This window comes from Spinacia oleracea, chromosome 3 (genome assembly GCF_020520425.1).
Source record: "Spinacia oleracea cultivar Varoflay chromosome 3, BTI_SOV_V1, whole genome shotgun sequence".
In the NCBI taxonomy this organism is placed as follows: Eukaryota; Viridiplantae; Streptophyta; class Magnoliopsida; order Caryophyllales; family Amaranthaceae; genus Spinacia; species Spinacia oleracea.
In genome coordinates this window covers 34,917,144-34,939,982 of record NC_079489.1, presented here as the reverse complement: position 1 = coordinate 34,939,982, position 22,839 = coordinate 34,917,144, and the positions used below count along the sequence as shown (strand labels likewise).

At 35.4% G+C, this 22,839-nt stretch overlaps 1 protein-coding gene across 1 annotated transcript; it reads left to right on the top strand.

Annotated features, from left to right (window-relative positions):
- The first annotated feature begins 295 nt into the window (after window positions 1-295).
- LOC110786310 (probable galactinol--sucrose galactosyltransferase 2) lies at window positions 296-7,507 on the top strand. Its single transcript, XM_021990854.2, has 14 exons — window positions 296-576; window positions 1,815-2,019; window positions 2,633-2,880; window positions 3,372-3,462; window positions 3,656-3,704; window positions 3,794-3,885; window positions 3,963-4,073; window positions 4,430-4,558; window positions 5,179-5,731; window positions 5,834-5,901; window positions 6,152-6,286; window positions 6,382-6,599; window positions 6,732-6,820; window positions 6,908-7,507. Exons 2-14 carry the CDS (start codon window positions 1,829-1,831, stop codon window positions 7,250-7,252), a joined length of 2,319 nt encoding a protein of 772 aa, XP_021846546.1. The 5' UTR covers window positions 296-576; window positions 1,815-1,828; the 3' UTR covers window positions 7,253-7,507.
- Window positions 7,508-22,839: the final 15,332 nt, after the last annotated feature.

Genomic DNA, 22,839 nt, shown 5'->3' with positions numbered 1-22,839 from the left:
AATTTGTTCTTTATAAAAGTTACGTTAGAGATTGATTTACCACATTTTGTCAATATGAGACGTGCTTTATAAGTTCAAACTAGTTTTTAGGTCCGAGATACACCCCAAATTATTACATGTATTATGGTTATGACTTTATAAATTTGAGCCCTAAGAAAAGTGTACCATGAATTTTTAAAATGTTTGCGAAATATCCCTTAAAAAAACAATAGCCCAAATCCAAAATATCTTTGTTGGAGTTCCCTTCTAACTTGGTCGTTATAATAATAGAAAAAAAAACCCGGGAAAGCAAAGAACGAACCAGAAGAGTACACGTGGCATTATCTAATAGAATGGCAGCGTGTATTTAAATCGGAGAAAGTCGAAGGTGGGTTTTCATTTGTGATCCAAATTCCAAAATATAGCTAAGCAAATTCCGTGATCCTTGACCTCATTACAAGATTTGCGTTCAACAACGCATTTCTTTTTCAATAGAGCCGTCTCTCCGATCACATTTTCTCTCTATAAATAGCATCATCTTTTCTTGCCTATTCAGTGTCCAGCTTAGAGAAGAGCCCATTTCTACCTACTAAAAATGTAAGTTCATCCTCCTTTTCTCTTTTTATAAGTGTTTCATTTTATTCATGAATCATGGCATATATAGATTTACTTTCCATAAGAACTTGCTTATAATGAGTTTATAACCAATGTAGTCACCACCTCGTTGAAATTTTTTTAGAGAGAGAAACAGGAAAACCGCAATGAGATGGTGAATTCTTTTATGTGATTGACGGTGATTAAATTTAATTATACCAATATGACTATTTTAATGAATTAATTTTACTTTATACGAGACATTTATACTCCGTAACCAATACAATTATACTGATACAAACATTTGTTTTATGGAGTTGTAGACTCATTGTAAGAAAAGATAAAATATTAAAAAAAAATAATTCAAACTAAGATGAATGCTACGTATTCGTTTTTAAATTTTTTAAAATTTACCGCTTGATTATCGATTAGTTATGGTGGTTAATTTGAAATTTCGAAACGTTTCGAGTACGAATCGTTTTCATCTTCTACAGTTCTATTGCGGTTTTCCTGTTTCTCTCTCTAAAAAAATTTGAAAATTTGATATCTGATTAAGTGATTTTATCTGGATTATGTATTTAATCTAGATTATTGTAATAGATCTGCTTCTTAGTTGGTTCCGATTAATCTTATTGGTTTCAATTGGAAGTACTTTGAATTAAGCAGATTTTCCTCACTTTAAGCTTGGAAAGCTGATTTTAATTGTGTTTCTGGAATAATTCTCCTATTTCCTGAAAAATATTGATTATTTCAGTTATTTGTGTATTCTGATTTTTGATCATCTTCAAATGTTTGGTTCAAAAGCTCCATTTGTTGGCTAATTTGTTTGTTTTGTAACTTGTTGAGCCCCGTTTTATTCGTAATTTCGCTTTCGAATCATCATCTTTAGTTTCTAGGATTATCTGTTTTATTCTCCATAATAAAAAAAAATTGGGTCCACTTCTCTATTATTGAGTTTTTTTTCTTCTCAAAAGATGTTGAATGAAGTTGCATGACTGTCGAGAGCGGCGGTAATCCTTCCGATTTAAAGTGGTGATAATTGTATGAACTAGCATGATTGTTTAAAATGGTGATGATACCTTCGATTTTCTGGTATTGATTTAATAAAGCATTAAAATTGATGGTACGGTGTCTATACGGACACACGGTTGATATCTAGGAAGTATATTTATGTGTAAGCAGTATTACAGTTTTAGTTTGCTAATTTTGAATTTGATGGTTGAATGAATATGTGGGAGCAGTTAGTTAGTCCAATATGACCATCACGCCGAAGATTTGTGTGAGCAATGGGAACCTTGTGGTTCATGGGAAGACCATATTGAAAGGAGTGCCAGACAACATTCTATTGACTCCAGGCTCAGGAAATGGTTTGGCTGCTGGTTCATTTATTGGCGCCTCGGCTTCAGATAGCAAATGTCTTCATGTGTTTCCCATGGGCACTTTAGAGTAATCATCCTGATCTCTCTTTTTCTTCATGTGTAATAGATATTTGTTTTAATGTTAACATAGTTTGGTTCAATTTATAATTGCTAGATCCTTTAATATGTCATAGTAGAATGTAAATCAAGCTTGCTGAATGCTGTCGAAAGGAAGGGAGGGGGGGGGGGGGGGATTTAGGGAGATACATGAGCTGACCCGAATAAATCTTAATATGCTAGGAAACTGTAGTTAATCTAGCATCTTCCTGTTTCTTAGTTGCTCGTGTCATATGAATGTTTGCTTGTATTGGACTGACCCTTCTGTTTATTGGGGTTGGAGGTGGGGTGGGGTGGTGTGTTAAAGAACCTGATTTTAGTAGCCTTATAGTAAAAGAATTGAGAATTAAGAAGTTGAACATCTTTGCTACTTAGTACCAAATTTTCTGTATCAAAGTGCGTCTCTGCGAGGGTTTGATTTTAGATGTTGGGCAGGAGCTTGAAGAAGTATGCCCTGCCCCTACTCTATACTAGTAGTTTTCCTTTGTGAAATATATTATTTGGTGTTAAACTTTAGCTCATTCACCAGAATGCTATGTTTGTAAGTTGTAATTGATGTTAGCATTATGTGTTGGATGTGGCAGAGGTTTGCGATTCATGTGCTGTTTCCGGTTCAAGCTGTGGTGGATGACTCAGAGGATGGGGAAGTATGGAAAGGATGTTCCTCTTGAAACTCAATTTATGATTGTAGAGAGCAAGGATTCCACTGTAGAAGGTGAACCAGACGACTCTCCAACCATATACACTGTCTTTCTTCCTCTTCTGGAGGGCCCATTCCGGTCTGTTCTTCAAGGGAATGAGAAGAATGAGATAGAGATTTGCATCGAGAGTGGTGAGTGATCTTGGCCATGAATGTGCATGATCTTTCTTGCGTGATTAGCCCGCATATACAAGGCCATGCTCATAACTCGTTTTAATTTGTCCACTAGATAAACTCCGGTAGACTGTCTAGTTTCTGCATTTCAAAAATAATGGTGGAGAAATTACTATTGCAAACATAACTAAGGTGGGAAAATGGTCCAATATGATTACATTGGAAAACAACAGGGTAAATGAAGTTCATACATGGAGAAATCCTCCTCTTTGTACCACCAGCCCATACTGTGGGCCAGTGCTTTCATTGATGCAGTCTCCTCGAATTGGGAGACTGATGTTTGAGTTTTATAGTAGTAATGCAGCTGTCATCAATGCACGTTCGACCAAGATGTTCAAATGGACCAACCATAATATCATTCATATCATTCACATAGATGGACTCTATTGCATTTCGGAAGTATATGGTGACCGATAGATCAGATACGACTTTGCTTTTTTGCGGTACAGGGGACACTGCTGTTCAGACCTGCCAAGGGCTTCATCTTGTTTACATGCATGCTGGGACTAATCCTTTTGAAGTTGTCAACCAGGCTGTTAAGTGAGTGCCTTTCTTATTCTTATACAGGCTCTTTAAACTAGATTCTTATTGAATTGCCTATGATGACATGGATCATCCAAAGAAGATGGTGATCTTGGAAATTTATGGATAGTGAGAATTAGGTTAAATGAAAATTTTGGTTTCTGTACTTATGTCAGATACAGATCATAATAATTGTTTCTCTCTCACGCAGGGCTGTAGAGAAACATATGCAAACTTTCCGTCACCGAGAAAAGAAAAGGGTAAGTACTCTCTTCTGATAGTGTCATGTAAGTGTATTGCCCCAAAAACTGCAGGATTACAAAGGCTAACTTGTGATGGTTTCATCTAGTTGCCTAGCTTTGTTGATTGGTTTGGCTGGTGTACATGGGATGCCTTTTACACTGATGTCACAGCGGAAGGTGTAGAAGAAGGCCTAGAAAGGTGTGTGATATTTTACTGCTAATTTTAAGATTCATGATTTTACAGAATAACTGAATTCTTATCACTGCTTGTTACAGCTTGTCAAAGGGTGGAGCTCCACCACGATTCTTGATCATTGATGATGGCTGGCAGCAGATAGGGAATGAGATTGTTAAGGATGAAAATTGTGTTGTGCAAGAAGGGGCACAGTAAGTACATGATCTCGTTCTTCCTGGAACTAATCAAATTTACATGAAACCTTGATGAATTCTCTGTAGTTTTATTATTAGGTGTTGAAATGCTCAGGTTTGATACTTGAAAAATTAGGTCCAGTTTTTCTTAGAAAGGCTAGATTAATTTCAGCAAATCTGCCTCATGTTACTCATGTTGGGGGATATGATTTAGCTTCTTGTACTGCAACTCCCTTTCTGAAAAGAAAATGGAAACTAAAGATGTCTAGTGACTCTTGTCCCAGGAGTGAAACTGTTGTTCTTAGCTCTATTTGTCATGTGTTTCATGTGCATGTGGCATGTTTTTATTGACTGTGCATTTTTATCTTCTGTAGATTTGCCAACAGACTAACTGGAATTAAAGAGAATGCCAAGTTCCAAAACAAAAAGAATGGTGAAGACAATAATCTGGTTCCAGGTCTGAAGCGTGTTGTTGATGAAGCTAAACAACGCCACAATGTGAAGTAAGTGGCCCAGCTTACTAATCAGTTATTTCTTCGTTAAATATGATTGACTAATTACTTGTTATTCTCTCTTCAAACATGTGAATTTGCGCATCTTACTAGATTAGCTTGTTGGATGCAGAACTTTGATCCCAATAAAAAGCCATTAGGAGCAAAATGATGGACATAAAATTTTGTCATTCTTGTCAATTCTTTACTGAATTTCATTTTCCATGAGTTGGTTGTGGTTGTTTTGAAGTTTACCAAAAGAATGTCAAATATGATGAGCTATCATACCATTAGACAATACTTTTTACCCCCATGGAATGGTTATGCTGAAATATGGCATGCAAGTTAGTTGTCTTGAAATTTTGTTTAAGTGATCCTGCTTTTCATACGACTGATGTCTAGATCTAATGCAGGCTCCTGTTTCTTAATGATCTAGCACCTAGTCATCTACAGTTTGACGGCATTTTACCTGTGTAATATGTTAAAGAAAATGTGACAAAAATTATGAAATTATGGTATTGGAGAAGTAAATAAGAATTTTATAGTACTCTGACACTCTGTAATTAGCTTTTGTTTAAATTGAAAGCGGGTTATGGATATCCTCATTATAATTTTTTGCATACATGTTCCAGGAATGTGTATGTGTGGCATGCTCTGGCTGGATATTGGGGTGGAGTGAAACCAGCAGCTTCTGGTATGGAACACTACGATACTTGTTTGGCATACCCAGTTCAGTCTCCTGGTGTATTGGGTAACCAGCCAGATGTTGTCATGGATAGCCTTTCAGTTCATGGTCTTGGTTTGGTTCATCCAAAGAAAGTCTTCAATTTCTATAATGAGCTCCATGCGTATCTTGCTTCATGTGGAGTTGACGGCGTCAAAGTTGATGTTCAGAATATAATTGAAACCCTTGGTGCTGGTCACGGCGGCAGGGTTTCTCTAACTCGTGCCTATCACCAGGCCCTTGAAGCCTCCATAGCAAGGAACTTCCCTGATAATGGATGTATTTCTTGCATGTGTCACAACACTGATGGGATATACAGTACCAAGCAGACTGCTGTTGTCAGGGCTTCTGATGATTTCTATCCTAGGGATCCTGCTTCTCATACCATACACATTTCCTCTGTGGCTTATAACTCTCTTTTCCTTGGAGAGTTCATGCAACCTGATTGGGATATGTTTCATGTAAGTGTAAATTCATGCTACTTTTACATGACTTTTCACTCCATTTTTTAAATCTTGGCTTCTTGGGGGTGAGGTACTAATACTGGTAATCTTGCTTTGTAGAGCTTGCACCCAGCTGCAGATTATCATGCAGCAGCTCGTGCAGTTGGTGGATGTCCAATATATGTGAGGTATGGAGATGGTTCATAGTTCGCTACCTTCTTTATTAATTGGAGCTTGGAAATGTTCCAATATGGAGATGGTTTATAGTTCGCTACCTTCTTTATTAATTAGAGCTTGGAAATGTTCCAATGGAAAAAGAACTTTGGCCATTATAAAATTAGAATAATTGATTTGATATGATATGATTCATTAGGTATTTATTCTAATGAAGCTAGTGTTAATGCTTAAAATGACAAGTAAAATTCTCGGATTCTACAGTGACAAGCCAGGGAATCACAACTTTAAGCTTCTGAGGAAGCTGGTTCTCCCTGATGGGTCAGTGCTCCGTGCTCGTCTACCTGGAAGGCCTACTCGTGATTGTCTCTTCAATGATCCAGCCAGAGATGGAACTAGGTATATCACTATATGTCATTGCATTTTATTTTTTCTGATATGATTATTTGAAGCACAATGTGAACTTGTGACTCATAATGTGATCGGCGTTGCAGTTTGCTCAAAATTTGGAACGTGAACAAATGTTGTGGTGTTGTTGGCGTGTTCAACTGTCAGGGAGCAGGTTGGTGCAAGATTGAGAAAAAGACCCTGATACACGATAAAGCTCCTGGAACCCTTACTAGTTCTATCCATGCCATTGATGTGGATTCCATCGCTGAAGTAGCTGGGCCAGACTGGGATGGGGAAGTGATTGTGTATATGTACCAATCAGGTAACCATAACCTTAATCTTGAAGCTAGAACATTCCCATTGACAAGAGATTTCTTTTAAAACTGCATATAGTGAGTGATCCTGATTCTTGACAGTTACAGTATATTTTAACAGTCTCATATTTGAATGGCAGGAGAGGTGGTTCGGTTACCCAAAGGAGCTTCTTTGCCTGTAACTCTCAAGGTTCTGGAATATGAACTCTTCCATATCTGCCCCCTGAAGGTAATTCCTGCTTTCATATTTTAAGAGGGTTGATTTCTTCCAATGTGGATTAGTGCACATGGTAAACATATGGTAATTTATGTGCAGGAAATTACAAGCAGCATGTCATTCACACCAATTGGCTTACTTGATATGTACAATTGTAGTGGGGCAGTAGACCAATTTGACGTCCAACTATCATCTGACGAGAAAACCGAGCACTGTAATGGTGAAGTCCCAGCAGAGAAGAGACCACAATCTCCAATTGTGATGAAGCTCAAAGTGAGAGGATGTGGCCGGTTTGGAGCGTATTCTTCTCAGAGGCCATCCAAATGTACTGTTGATGGCGTGGTGACTGACTTTCAATATGATTCGGAAACTGGGCTGCTCATCACAATACTACCAGTCCCACAGGAGGAGATGTACAGATGGTCAGTTGAGGTCCAGGTTTAATTTGATGGTTTCAGACTCAGATTATTCATCCTTATTCTTTCAGTTGCCACTTTGCAATCTAGCTGATTAATTTTATTGTTTTAATGGTCATGAGAGGGGTGGCCAATGTGCCAATGTGGCATTGCTTATGAGGGTTTCAGTGCATTGTGTTGTAGAGTTCTTGAGAGGGAGAGTTTAAGTAAGAAATTGAGATTTGGTTTCTTTTTCTACTTCAATTCAGATCAATAACAATAATCCATATGCTTTTATATTCAACTTCTGATCGATTTTTTCACCTGCTGCATCAATATCATAACCAATTTAAACAAGGTGACTTACAAGGAACTACACTTTCAAAAATAAAATACTGAATGTATTAAAAAGATAAAAATAAAAAAGTCGTAGATCTTTATTGCCCTGAATTCCTGATTCGTAGCCCATTGGGCCATCTGATGAGGGGTTTACTTTGGCCTTAAGAGAATTGAATGACCAGTGCATCTATTCTAAACCAGCAATAGCTAACTGCTGTAACCGGGTACAGCCAGCTCTGGCTGTACCCCTCAAAAACGACGTGCTCATATTGTTTGTTCATTCTTGTCGACTGTTTGTTCTTTTTTATTGTACTGTTTGTTCTTTCTTGTTGTACTGCTTGTTCTTTCATGTTGTTTTTTAAATTTATCATCAAATTTTCATAATTGTTGTATTTTTTGTTCTTTCTTCTGAAATTTTAAGTTCTTTTTTATATAGTTTGTTCTTTCTTGTTTATTTGTTTGTTTATAATAATCATATGGTTAATGTTCATAATTAAACTCTTCATTAATTTTTTATTCTTTCTTTTTGTATTGTTTGTTCTTTCTTGTTGTACTGTTTGTTCTTTCTTGTTGTTTTTTAAATTCATTCATCAAACTTATTGTTGTATTGTTTGTTCTTTCATGTTGGCTTTAAAATTAATCATAAAATTGTTCATAATTGTTGTATTGTTTGTTCTTTTTTCTGGAATTTTATGTTCTTTTTTATATTGTTTGTTCTTTTTTGTTGAATTATTTGTTCTTTCTTGTTTATTTGTTTGTTCACAATAAATATATGGTTAATGTTCATAATGAAATTGTTCACTTCATTGGTCTTTTATGTTTTTACAAGCGCCTATATTGTTTATTTCCAAATAAATAAATAAATGTTCATTTCCAAAATAAGTAAATGTTCATTCCAAATAAATAAATAAATGTTCATTTCCGAAATAGTAAATGTTCATTTTTATAGTTTATTTCCAAATAAATAAATGTTCATTTCCAAAATAGTAAATGTTCATTCCAAATAAATAAATAAATTTTCATTTCCGAAATAGTAAATGTTCATTTTTGTACCAGTATATTAATGTTCATTTTAAACAACACAAAACGACATCGTTTCGGATGGGGATACAGCCAAAAATTTGCGCTAAACCAGCAAATAATTAACGTTTACTGTGGGCTGTGGCCATTATGAAATTTAGGGATGGATAAATTTCAGTATTCCACCATTAACATTGACAAGTGACCTTTATTATAAACTAGACTAGTTTTAAACCCTTGCGATGCACGATTTTGTGTTTAGTATTTTGTACCGTGTATATTAAACCTTTATAGTAAATAAAATCATCTAATTCCCATTATACAAGTCCATTTAAATTGTTTAAGTATTTGTTAAATTCGATTTCTATTGTAAATGTCGTATAAGTATACAACTCATTTTTTTTATTAAGGAATTGATTTTACTTAAAAAAAAATATTGATAATATATTACTCCGATCCATATATGTATTATACACGGTGAATGTGAAAACTATGATAAGGCCAAAAATATTATTTTAAAAAAAGTATAATTGCAAGTTACAACCACTAATGAAAAATAAACATGAACGTATTAACTTGTTAATTTCTTTCTCATTATTACGGAGTAGTACAATACAAATATATCATCTCTTATGACGTTGTAGTTTATTATGAACAAATTCTACTTTTTCCATATCGTAAACTCTACTTTTTCCTAAAACTATTTTAGTTATAATTAGAGATCTGGAAGTACCGAGGTAATAAAAAGGGGATTACTTATGTTTCAATTATTTGTCATATTGTAATTTAATCGTCCTAAAAAGTATTTTATTTTGGACTAATTTATTTTCATAACTTAATTCATAGATTTTTCATTATCTTAGTATTATAACCATTTAATTTATTATATTTTCAATCTCATTTATAGATTATCCGTTTCATGCATGTAAACAATTATGTACGAAGTACTTTTTTTTTTTTTTTATCGATACCACTCATCATTTGTAGAATTTTAGCACGGTTACTTTATCTTGACGAATTTTAGCTGTGTTCAACTATTACGTTTAGTTTACTATACTTCTTTGGCGACTAAACTACTTTAATAGGATAAAAATAATTGAATTATATTTTATTTTATCTTTGTAATGTGCGTTTACCTACCTTTGAAAAGAACTGCAATACTTTTGTAACGTGCGTTTACCAAAGAACTGGAATACTTTATGTACTTAGCACCAACGTTAATTATACCTTAAAAGTAAATTAATTAGGATTATAGTTTTAAGATGATTTCATTATATTTACCGTATTCTTAATGACTTGATCATAAGTACGTGCTTTTTATTGTCTATCCATAAAGTACTTTGGGATTTACATATTACTTTGTATAAGAGAAAACGAAACAATAATTTATTGCTCCGTATAAGATTAGTTTGCATAAACTATAATTGGTGAATTGGTGAACCAACACACGTCTATGATGAACAAAAAGAAGCAAATTCTAAAGCTATGGAAAACAAAAATGGAAAAGACCTAAACATAATAGAGAGTTGTGAGGCCAATTTTGATGGTCTTACTCGAGATGTATTATGGCTTTTTTTCCAATGAAAACTTGATTTCTCATTCAATTTATGGGTCATATGATTAAATCTCATAAAATTAGGTCTATTTATAATGTTTCATGATTGAAAGTTTAACTTATGTTAAACTCCAAGGTTTTTTTGAAAAAAAAAAAAATCATACTAATCATTAAAGTTTTTTGATCTATCTTATAATGAAATTTTGTTTTTAAATAAAAACTTTATTATTACTCAATGTTTATCTGATGTTTAATATTTTATCCTTAATTTGTTTTTATTTTTATATTAATTTAAAATAAAATTAATATTAATTTTGTGACTGGACTTTCCTACATGGACGCTCTCAATGCTCTTGAAAAACTCCCCTTTATATATAGGAAAAATTATTTTTTACCACCTACAAAAATCGAAATTGTTTTTTACCACCTAAAAAATTAAAATTTGTATTTTACCACCTAAAAATAAAATAAAACTTTTTTTTGCCACCAAAAAGCGAAAAAATAGATGAAATATTTATGTATGACTACCTAATTTAATTTCCCTCCAATTTTTTACACTCCCTATGTGATTTTCTTTTGACCCTTCTCTCTTTACTTTCATTAAATTTTGTCAATTTTGTGAATTAATGGTGATGATAAATTTTGTAAATTCATGGAGCATAAGGAAGTTGGGGAAGAGATGAGAGTTAAATACATGAAATCATAGAATAATAGAACAAATAAGAAGCATTACCGTTATTGTGGCTTCCCTACATAACATTTATATATATTTTTCTATTTTTCAGGTGGTAAAAAACAAGTTTTAATTTTTTTAGATGGTAAAATACAAGTTTTAATTTTTTAGGTGGTAAAAAATAAATTTTCGATTTTTTTAGGTGGTAAAAAAAAAATTATCCTTATATATATTAGATTTATATAGCAACTTTTATCATCGGCTACAATTTATATCGTAACTATCAAGTGTTATGTTTTATTTATAAACGGTTTAGGGCTGTCAAAAAGGTAACCCGATCCGAGGAACCGACCGAAATCAACTGACATGTGAACTGTATATATTCGAGAAATAGAGATCTCAAAACCGACCCGATCAAATCCAAAGTTGACCCGAAATCTGACTTAACCTGGTGTTTAAATATCTAAACTCATACTGCTAGCAACCCTTGGAGACCCGCAATCCAAATTCTTTATTGCCATGAAATCTTAGAAATAATAAAGTGATTCGTTTGATCATTAACCCGAGAGTCGCTCGATCCGTAGAACACAAGAATACAAGCCGAACTCGAACTAAACTTGAACCACACACTTAATCCGTAATTGACCCAAATCCGGGTAACATCCGATCCAAACTTGATCTGAACTTGGGACTCACTGGTCCAAACTTGACCCAAACCCGAAACTTAACCGATCCGAACATGACATGTACCTGCAGTAAACCTACCAAAATTGCACCTGAATCCGACATACACCCGAATAAAACTCAACCCGAGCGAATTAACTCGGTACAAAACAGTTTTAAACTAGAACCAGTTCAAACCGAATTCGAGATTTACCCAAACCAAAATTACCTGAATCGTAACACCAGAAACAGTATATGACTCGATTTCATCCGAATTCGAAGTTAACTAAACCGATCCGAATTGACCCAAATTAAACATTTACCCAACATTATCGGATTTTGACGTGATCCGGGTAGTTAATAATTGATTTAAACCGATCCTATTTGATAGCCTTATATAAAGTGATAAAACTGAAGTAGATGAAAATAGAAAATTCAAATACCTGATACAATTGAATGGTGTTGTATACACAAAATTTCTAGTCTAAGTAAATAGGATAGAAAATAATGTAAAGTATTTTACTGATATTTAAATGTTTTGATATAAACTCTGTATTTGACAGTTTACAAGAAATAAACTAAGTCCTCTGATTCGGTTCCGCAACTGACGATGACCCGTGTGTGATACCTGTATTTGAGCGTAGAGTGACAGGCGTCTGATGACGTCAACCTGAGTTTGAGGGTAGAGTGATGTTTGTCGACGTCAACCTGAATTTGAAGGTTTTGTTTAAGTGCACTCGAACGGGAGCTTATAAAGCTTTTCGAACGCGTTTGAGTGTATATGAGCAGTAGGCACGAATTTGATGTGCTTGTTGACTAATTTTCAGAGAGAATTCCAAGCGAATTATATGAGCTCATGAGAATAATGAATTTATGATCCCTACTACTAAAGCAAAGAGTAGTATTTATAGGAGATGGAGACTCCTTTACTGGACTTGATAGGTTTGGGCTAGAGCCCATTTTGTGACTTGAGAGTCTTTAACCTAGTCCACTTGATTTGTTTATTTTGGGCTAATAACATGGACTAGCCCAAATGTTTATGAAACAAATTGTATTTGATTGATTCGGGTATTTAGTTTAGGTGGGCTTAAATAATTAAAATGGATTATAATATGATTTCTGTCCAAATTAATTAATTAAATTTAATTGTAATACACTAACAAATTTTAGTGTCTACAGGTGCATGTTTGTATTTTATTCCAAATTTATTTTGACGTACGTTTGAGAAATAATAGTGGAGCGTTAAAAGCCACCCCAATAAACTCAAAATCACCCTATTATTTTACACAACTACCCTTATTTAATGTTAGAATTCCATTTCATAAGTCATACACACTATGAAGAGGAAACAAGGGGACAAAGGTTTCATGGCCATCAAAATTGATTTTGAAAAAGCCTATGATAAGCTTAAATGGTCTTTCATACGGGACACATTGTTTGACATGAACCTCCCATTTCTTATGAACAATGTGATAATGGAATGTGTTACATCCCCGACAATGAGAATTCTATGGAACGGGGAACAAACCGACGCCTTTACTCCCACAAGAGGCATAAGGCAAGGAGATCCCCTCTCCTCGAACCTTTTCGTACTTTGTAGGGAGAGATTAAACCAGGTAATAGAAGAAGCAGTTATAGGCGGCAAATGAAAACCCATACAAGCAAGCAGAGGAGGTCCCCTTCTTTCCAACATCTTCTTTGCCGATGACATTATGCTCTTTGCAGAAGCTTCAGTTGAACAAGCAGAGGTAATTACAAAATGTTTGAACCGTATTTGTGCAGTATCAGGTCAGAAGGTTAGCCTTGCAAAATCCAGTGTTTATTTCTTTCATAATGTTAACAATGAAAATAAGTCGAGCATTTGTAAGGCCTTAAACATGAGCATGACGGAGGACCTTGGGCTATACTTGGGTATGCCAACCTTGACCCATCGTATTACCCTTGAAAAGTTTCGGCATTTATGTGAGAAAGTAGACAGACGTCTTCCAGGATGGAAAACAAAATACCTTTCCATGGCAGGACGGATTACCTTGGCAAAATCAACTCTCTCGTCCTTGGCAAATTATTCTATGCAAACGGCATAAATCCCTCGTACTATCTGTGACAAAATTGATAAAAAAAAAAACCCGGAGATTTATATGGGGTGGAGATGATGAAAAGAGAAAATTTCATTTGATCTCATGGGACACTCTCCAAAGACCACGACAGCAAGGGGGACTTGGAGTTCGATCTGCGAGGCAAGCAAATTCAGCTTTCCTTACCAAATTAGGGTGGAGGGTGCTAACAGAACCCAATGCACTTTGGTCGAGGGTTCTACGATATAAGTATTGCAAATGCCGCTGCGATATCGACATGTTCACACCCACTTCGAATATGTCGAATGTATGGGCATTACAGAAAATGTTCAATGGCTCAAGAAAGGCACGACAACTTCAATTGGTAATGGTCAGAGCACCCTTTTTTGGGATCATATTTGGGCGACAACAACGCTACTCCGTAATCTCGCAACCCAACCAATTCCTGGTGAAGTAAATGGTGAAATTGTAAGTGAGATGTGGGATGAGGGGGGTGAATGGAACTGGGACAAATTCGCAGACCTCTTACTTGAGGAATCCTTGCAACAAATAGAAACACACAGGGTAGTCGAAGACCCAATGGCTGGTGATCTAGTGTACTGGAGAGGAGCCAAATCAGGGGGATTCTCGACCAAACATGCTTTTCAAATCATGCGAGAAGAAGGAGATGAACATACAAGCCCAAAATGGGATCTTGCCTGGAAAACCAAAGTTCAACAACGAGTTCGAACCTTCTTATGGCTAGCGTTGCACAATAGAATACTCTGTAATGCCAATAGAGTGGTCCGTAAACTAACTGATAACCCAAGTTGTGGTAGATGTGGCCACAGGGAGGATACCCTTCTTCATTTGCTGCGTGACTGCCCAATTGCTCGCAATATATGGGCAACAATAGGACACTCCGCAACTCACCCGTCCTTCCTTAATGGTGACATGAACTCCTGGCTTATTCGAAACCTCAAAGCAAATGAAGCTATTTTCTGCAGTAAATGGCCAACCACTTTCGCCACTACATTATGGTGGATTTGGAGATGGAGAAATTGTGCCACATTTAACAGAAACCAGGAAATTCCAATGGACATGGGAAGGTTTTTACAAATTCAAATTGAAGAAGTCTGGAAAAATCTGAATAGAGAGGAAGAAGCTAATACTTTGCTACGCAGGAGAAGGGAAATACAAGTCTGCTGGAGAGCTCCCCCACTTGGTTGGTACGTTCTCAATACAGATGGAACCTCGAAGGGGGCACCTGGATGAGCAGGAGGTGTTAGGTTATGATACATATGACAAAACAGAAATCATGCGGAAAACCTTAATGCCAGGAAACATATTATTTACACATAATTAGTTAGCATAATTTAGGTGCATACACTTTGTAGCGTGCCCTCCCTAGCTGCGCCCGAACCGAACAAGAACAAGTCTTTAGGACTCCAAGTGTCGTCCCTCCATAGATAGTCCACAGCACATCCGGATCCGTCTTAAGATTGATCGACCAACTAGAATCGCCCTTAAGGTACTATAATTTTTGGCTAATTATGGGCAAGAATGTGACAGATTTTTCTGCTCAAAAATCACTGTTTTATTATATGAATACTTGTTGAAAAACTCGTGTATAAATTTATGACCTTAGGCATATATTTATAGAACCATGGAAAGGATTTCGAATCCTGTTAGAATACTAATTAATTAATTAGAATGCTATTAGAACTCTAAATAATTAATTTAATCTTTTAGGATTAGGATTTAATCAATGCACGAATTCCGATAGCTTTAGGATTCGTATAGCACGTACACACGCACCGCACGAGCACCGCACGCCCATGCGCAAGCCTCGCAGCCCACGCTGAGCGCACGGCGCACAGGCCCACTGCACGCAGCCCTTTTGCGTGCGCGCGCCAAGCCTTGGCTGGGCCTGGCCTTGCGCTGGGCCTGGTCGAGGCCTTGGCGTGTTTGCTTGATGCGTGTGGCTTGCTGGGCGACGGCCTGGCTTCGTGCTGGGCCTTCGTCTAGCAAGCCTCGTTCGATGCTAATTCGTACGATACACTTCCGATTAAATTCCCGATTTCGGAATTCATTTCCGATACGAACAATATTTAACATTTCCGATTCCGGAATTAATTTCCGTTTCGAACAAATATTTAATATTTCCGTTTCCGGAATTATTTTCCGATTCCGATAATATTTCCGATTCTGACAATATTTCCGTTTCCGGCAATATTTCCGATTCCGGCAATATTTCCATTTCCGATAATATTTTCCGATACGTACCATATTTCCGTTTCCGGCAACATCTACGACTTGGATAATATTTATATTTCCGATACGATCCATATTTCCGTTTCCGAAAATATCATCGTTTCCGGAGTATTCATTTACTTGCCTTTGACGATCTTAGCTCCCACTGAAACCAAGATCCGTCGATTCCGAATATCCATAGATGGAGTATTTAATGCCATTAAATACTTGATCCGTTTACATACTATTTGTGTGACCCTACGGGTTCAGTCAAGAGTAAGTTGTGGATTAATATCATTAATTCCACTTAAACTGAAGCGGCCTCTAGCTAGGCATTCAGATCACTTGATCTCACTAAATTATTAACTTGTTAATTAATACTGAACCGCATTTATTAGACTTGACATTAAATGCATACTTGGACCAAGGGCATTATTTCCTTCAGTCTCCCACTTGTCCTTAGGGACAAGTGTGCATTTCCTAATTCCTTTGTCGCTGGATGCTTGCTCTTGAACATAAGGTAAGAGTTGTCATCCTTATTATGTCCAGAGGTGTTTCTCTGTTTCAGAGTTCAACTGATCAAATAAACAAATAATCATAGCTTATGATTCATCTGAGCACGGCCATGCATTTTACAATTTCTAGCTCTCCGAGTGGCCTTGTACAACTTTTAGCATCTCATCCCGATTTATGGGAAGACAATCCCAATCTTGCGATCTTGAGATTAGACTTCGTTTGATAGGTGATTACCTGAGCGTTGCCTTTATAGCCTCCTTTTACGGTGCGACGGTTGACAACGTCAAAGTAAGCAGTTCTCAAACAAGTAATCTCAAATCACTCAGGTATTGAGGATTAGTGTCTAATAATTTTAATGAAATTTACTTATGACAGATTTTCATCTCTTACAGTAAAGTTTCATAGGTCTGCCCGATACTAGTCTTCCCAAAGTAAGTATCTATGCAAATGGTTATGACATTGCCATGTCCACATAGTTCAAGAAACATAACTACTAGTCATCTTGCATTCTAGTCGTCTAATGTTTTCTATGCGTCCATCTTTATAGAAAACTCCGACCAGGGATCATTTTCAACTTTTGAAATTCAAGTTCACTTGATAGACATTTCTTAGTCACATGACTGGTCCTGACAGTCTATCTTGAATATTTCGTCAAATTGAAGGGACTCATCATTTAATACTAAACCAATATTAAATGGAATATGAAAATACATTTCATATATGATAAATGTTCAACCCCAATGTTTTACAACCATGGGCCTCAAACCCATTTTTAAAATAGTTCATGGAATTCAAAGCTATGCTTGATTTCCATTGCAACAACGTGAGTGTTGCTTCTCACTTGTTGCATAGGTTTGGTTATCATGCTTTGGCAATCTTAATATCCTTTTCATCGAATGTTCTTCGAGATATGATGATAAGATCTTTTGAGTATGTTTATTTTGTGATCCAGTCTTTCTTGCTACATTGGTGGTTCTACGCATTTCTCAATGAAGAACTATCAAGTCAGCAGACGCGTGATCTACCCAAGTTCAGTAAAGAACTCTTTAACATAAACAACCCTGTTTTATTGCTTCTTAGGCAATGAGTACTTTTACTTCAACTATATAGGTTGCTGGTGATGCTTTGGTTGGATTTACTTATCCAAGCAGTTCACAGATATGTGGAAGACTTTCCAGCTGTATCTTAGAACATAGAAATTAATATTTAATTTCCCACGCAACAACTCATGGTCTCCAATCCATGTTGCCATTTCAAAACACGATGCTCTATAGCTCGTCCTTGCCAATGGTTAACTCCAAAGGGATCTTGCTTGATCCTTTGCCAGTGTTTATGCGTGTAGCATCAACTATTTAGCATATCTTTATTTCCTTGAATCAAGAACTATTCCTATGTACCTTTTCAAGCACCATAAGTTTTTCTTGATCTCAATCTAGTTGATCTTTACTTAGAAGAATAGAGATTGGTATGTGTTCGTCATGCCTAAAGCCATACGATACATTTTTGGCGATCCTCATATTATATCATACATGATAAATGCTCCTGCAGAATAATTCCCAATTTGAATTCTGCTCATGTAACTTTAGTTCATCTAGTTTCAGTAGATACTAAATCCAGCTAAATTCTTTGACATATAATATAGGTTAAGAATCTTACTTAGATCCGTTACTTAGATTTATTCATATGGGTCGAATATCTCCAATGGAGTCTTTCGTGTTCGATTTAGTAAATGCCATTACTTAATCCAGAACAATATTATAAGATCTTTGTGAGTGGATCTTAATACCCAGTATGCACTAAGTTTCGCCTTGGTCCGTCATTGATGAATAATTTTCAAATCTAAGTCATTAGCATTTGAATGTTATTTCACAATAGAGAGATATGAGTATGACACACATAGGACCAATTAAGTTTTATGTACTCCCACTAAACTTCTTATATATCAATAAGAATCATGTACATTTTATGAAACTAAAATACTTATTATCTTCACTAAAATACAATTCCAATTCCCAATTGCTTGCTTAAATCTGTACTTAGATTTCATAAGTTAGCTTTTCTTTTCAAGCATTTATTTGGATCCACAAATCCTATGACATACCATGTACATAGTTTATTCCGACATTTGATTGAGGAATACGTTTGGTCATCCAATTGCTATATGTACCAATATGCAATCATTGCTTGATTTATAGACTTGAGCATTATGATTATGCATGAGGTTTCAACACAATCCATGCCATGAATTTGCTTCTAACCTTTAGCAACTAATATAGCTTTGTGTGTGTGCACAATTCCATGTTTGATGGTTTTTATCCTTAAAACAAACTTGCAACCAATAGGTGTGAAACTATTCTTGCAAATCAACAAAATGTCAATTTTGTCATCAAAACATTGAGTATGTTTTATGACCTTTAACCATCTAAAACATTTGAGTCTATATATGGCCTCTAACCATTTTAGGGACTCTGGGTTTCGTCATAGCTTTCTTACAGGTCACAAACTCATTAATCTACATGATAATAGTTTGACTGCAAGTTGTAGGTTTCTTCACTATCTAATAGAAGAATTGGATAGCTTCAGTGACCTGAACTCCATGTTTCTTCACTATCTAATAGAAGAATCTCATAGTTTCAGTGACTTGAACTCTATGCCTACTTGGGTATAGAACATCAAACAATAGAATATCAACAGCCACTTGAAAGTCCTTTGAATATTCTGTTCTCCTTGAAGCACTTGTAAAGTCTTCTAAGAGATGTCTATTCTTTAAAGCACTTCTAAAGTCCTTGAAGAATAAGCGTTCCGATTTTCTGAAGCACTTCGAAAAGCCTCCAGAATGTCCGTTTATGTTTGTTGTTCGCCTCGAACACTTTCGAGGTCTATTTTCTCCCACTTGTCATTTTGGAAACGAATCTCCAAAAGGAGATCATTTCGAGCAAACAAACATTATGTTCTCAAGAATTTGTGGTAGAAACAATACCCTTGTCTCATTTGAATGAATCACAATGAAACATATATTTATACTAGGGCCTTAGTTTGTTGAATAACAAACACTAAGCTCCCACTGAGTTTAGGAACTCTTTAGATATATTATGAAAAGATATTCTGAAATTACTTTTAAATAGCTTTGACGAATTTGGTTTAGTTTGGTGGTAGTTTAGCATTTTGTTTTAGAAATTATAGGAAAAGTCTTTATGATTCATCATTGATCGAATCAAGCAGTAATTGACTTCGATCATTCCAACTTAGATATGCCATATCTTATGGAGCTAGATCGTGAATACACAATCATTGATGATCATTTTTGGTCTCAAGTAATCATTAACATGATCTATCCTAGATCTTTATGATTTCTTACCAAGTGGATTTTATACTTCTAAATCTTTGAACTAGCCAAACAGATTCAAACTTATATCACTTTGAGTAAATAAACCTATATTCACTCAAATCTATGTGAAATAATAAAGTCATAAAATATTTCTTTAGCTTTGAACTCTATTGTCTAGGCGTTCTAACAATAGTTCATATCTTTTGTTACTTTCAACAAGTAAGACTAGCTTGTCTTGAATGATCTAGAAATCAATCAACTTTCAAAAGTCCATCAAAATAGAGCTTTTGAATGTTAACTTGTTGATATGGTCTAAGAAACAATGTTAAAGGTTAGTGGAACTCAAATCAAGAGATTGAATTGAACCTAGTAAAGTTCTTATTGTTAAAGAGTTGTTTGTTTTAATCAAGCATATTGACTCAACCCGTAAATGACCATTTTATTCAAATAAACAAACAAACATTGTTTTTGTTTTTCTTGAATGTGAGTCTTTCTGTGTTTGAAGCAGAAATTTAGGTATGTTGATTAAGGAACAAAATAGCCATCAAGTTCCAGCCTTTGAAAGGACCTAAAACAAACCAGATGACCCTACAATTAATGTAGCATTGACATGCTTCATTTCCACTTGTAGGCCATTAGTGTAGCCTAGCTTCCATTGTTTGAGTTATTACCGAAGTAAGAACCTCAAGCGGTATATGATACCAATGAAGTTTGATTTCTAGGTCACTTCTCTTTAAATATAAATTTATAGGTAGAAACGGAATGCAAATTCCTTTCTTTTGTTCCTTGTTTTCCTGTTTCTTGTACCCTTTCTTATAAACTTAAGAATTGAATTCTTTAGTGTTGACTTTTATACTTTGTTAGACATGTCCAATGTCACTCTATCAAAGTTCTTACCATTTTATTTATGTTGAATATTCTGTTTCAACTAGATGATCTTATCAGAAGCTTCTAAAGTTCTCTAAGCATCGATCTATTCGAATGTCTAGGTAATAGACTCATTCGAGAATTAAATGGACAAAGATATTAGGTTGTTAACCATTGGTAAAGCTGAGTGTTTAAACTCAATGCTTTATGATCTCAAAACTACATTGTACTTTGAATTCACAAGCACCAATCGGTTTGCCATTCGATTTTGATACTCGAAAACAACCATAAAAGTCGCTAAAAGAAACGTACATTTTAAATTGCTCATTTTCTCTCATTTCCGTGAATCGTTCTTGGATTCACTACCAATCGAGGAAATTTACTGTTACCTTTCTAAAAGGATTTACTGCAGTGTAAGACATTTAATTATTAACAATAATTAAAACATACATTGAAGCATGCAAAGTCTAAAACATTTATCATGAGTAATAACTTGAAAATTAAAGCAATCATGCAATTTAAACAAGTTATTGGCATTTTATTCGAATTTATTGTTCCGGCAGGTGTGAATAAAATGATTCCAAGACCCTAAAAACCATTGAAGAATTAATCACATTATGTATTTTGACTCAATTCTTAAAATCTTTTAGGTAAGCAAAAGCCTTTTGCTAATAGTCTAGAAACTACTCTTGGTTAATAGGTACGTCAGAACTTATTAGGTAAACCTATCAATTTTGCCACGACATAAAAGGACTCCTTACTTATATCGTTGAGTTTCACCAAAACTAACATGTACTCACAATTATTTGTGTACCTTACCCCTTTTAGGATCAATAAGTAACACCTCGCTGAGCGTAAAACTATTACTAGATTGATGTAAAGGTTATCCAAGTAAGTGTTATTTTGGCATGGCACCTTTTAACTCAATTTTTAAAGTTTGGAACTTAAGGCTCTTACTATGTTGGTTAGATTTTAAGTGAACTAAAATCTTTAATCATGCAACATAATCAAGCCACAATCTCGTGCATAATTAAAACATATTTAAAGCAATAAATAACTTAAAGCATGCATAAGATAAATGTGATCTAGTATGGCCCGACTTCATCTTGAAGCTTCAACTTCAAGGTCCGTCTTGAAAATGGATTGGAAACTTCTTGAATTTAACCGTGGGAGGCGCCATTTTCTTCAAATAGGATCAGCTATAATTAAACTAATTATAACTATTTGATGGTACGCAGACCATATTTGAATTAAAAAACAAACTTTGGTGCATTAGACCAATTACATTCAAATTAATGGTACGCAGACCATATTTTCTATCCTATTTGGGCCATACTAGTCACTTCATAACCTGCAAAACAGTACATATACAATATATACCATTCACCCATTCATTATCATGAATGGCCCACATAGCTGGTTAGTAAAGCACATTGTATGCATCACATAAATATTTGCAGCAATTAATCAAGGGCACCAATAATCTACCAATTATTCAGTTCTTATTAATTCTAATCAAGTTGTTTAACCTTAAAGGATTTGTAGACCTAATCAAGAGTTTATGACTAAAGGCTCCCACTTAAACCAATAACTTTATATGCTTTACTAATTTTAAACATAAAAATGTATTTCTAGTCTAACCGGAAACATACAAGTTTAATTAAAATTTAAAGCTCATATAAAATTATAATCGAATCCATTTAGTTTAATTTATTTTCAGTTGATTTAAACGAATTTAAATTAATTCAAGGTTTAATTTTAGTAAAATAATTAGTATAAATTAAAATTTTATAATAATTATAATATTCAAAATTAAAATCCAAGAAAACAATTTAAATTATTAATTTTACAATTAATTAAAATTATTTCCGAACTGAAAATTCAAATTAAAATTCAAAACGACTCAATCTTAACACGACGAGGCACTTGGGCTTGCGCCCAAGCCCCATCGAGTGCACGACTGATCGCATGGCCATGGCACAATGCAGCAGCAGCTACACGCAAGGGATGCACCGCTCGCTAGGCGCGAGCAATCTCTCGTGGCGAGGCAACACTCGTTGGTGCGCGGAGCAGTGCTCGCTGGGCGACCCAGCTTGCTCTCTCCCGCGCGCGCGCCTCCACTTGTGCCACGCCCCATCGCCCACCGCCCATGTACACAGCACACACGCCCAGGCAGCCTCGCCTCGCGCGCGCGCCATGCTTGGTTGCTCGCTGCATTCGTACCGCACGGGCGACGAGCTCCCTTGCTCGTCGTCTCGTGCCCGCACTATACAACACTGCCCGCACTATACAACACCCCTTAAGGGTAACACGTAGCATCCTTTTCTTTGTGCGTGCAACATTCATGAGCGTTTTTCATAAAAAAAAT

What these genes read in the sequence shown, in the direction of transcription:
- LOC110786310 (XM_021990854.2), top strand. Translation starts at nt 1,829, where the DNA reads ATGACCATCACGCCGAAGATTTGTGTGAGCAATGGGAACCTTGTGGTT. An exon ending in GTTGTGCAAGAAGGGGCACA is followed by an intron (nt 4,074 to 4,429) that starts GTAAGTACATGA and finishes TATCTTCTGTAG; the next exon opens with ATTTGCCAACAGACTAACTG. An exon ending in CTGATTGGGATATGTTTCAT is followed by an intron (nt 5,732 to 5,833) that starts GTAAGTGTAAAT and finishes CTTGCTTTGTAG; the next exon opens with AGCTTGCACCCAGCTGCAGA.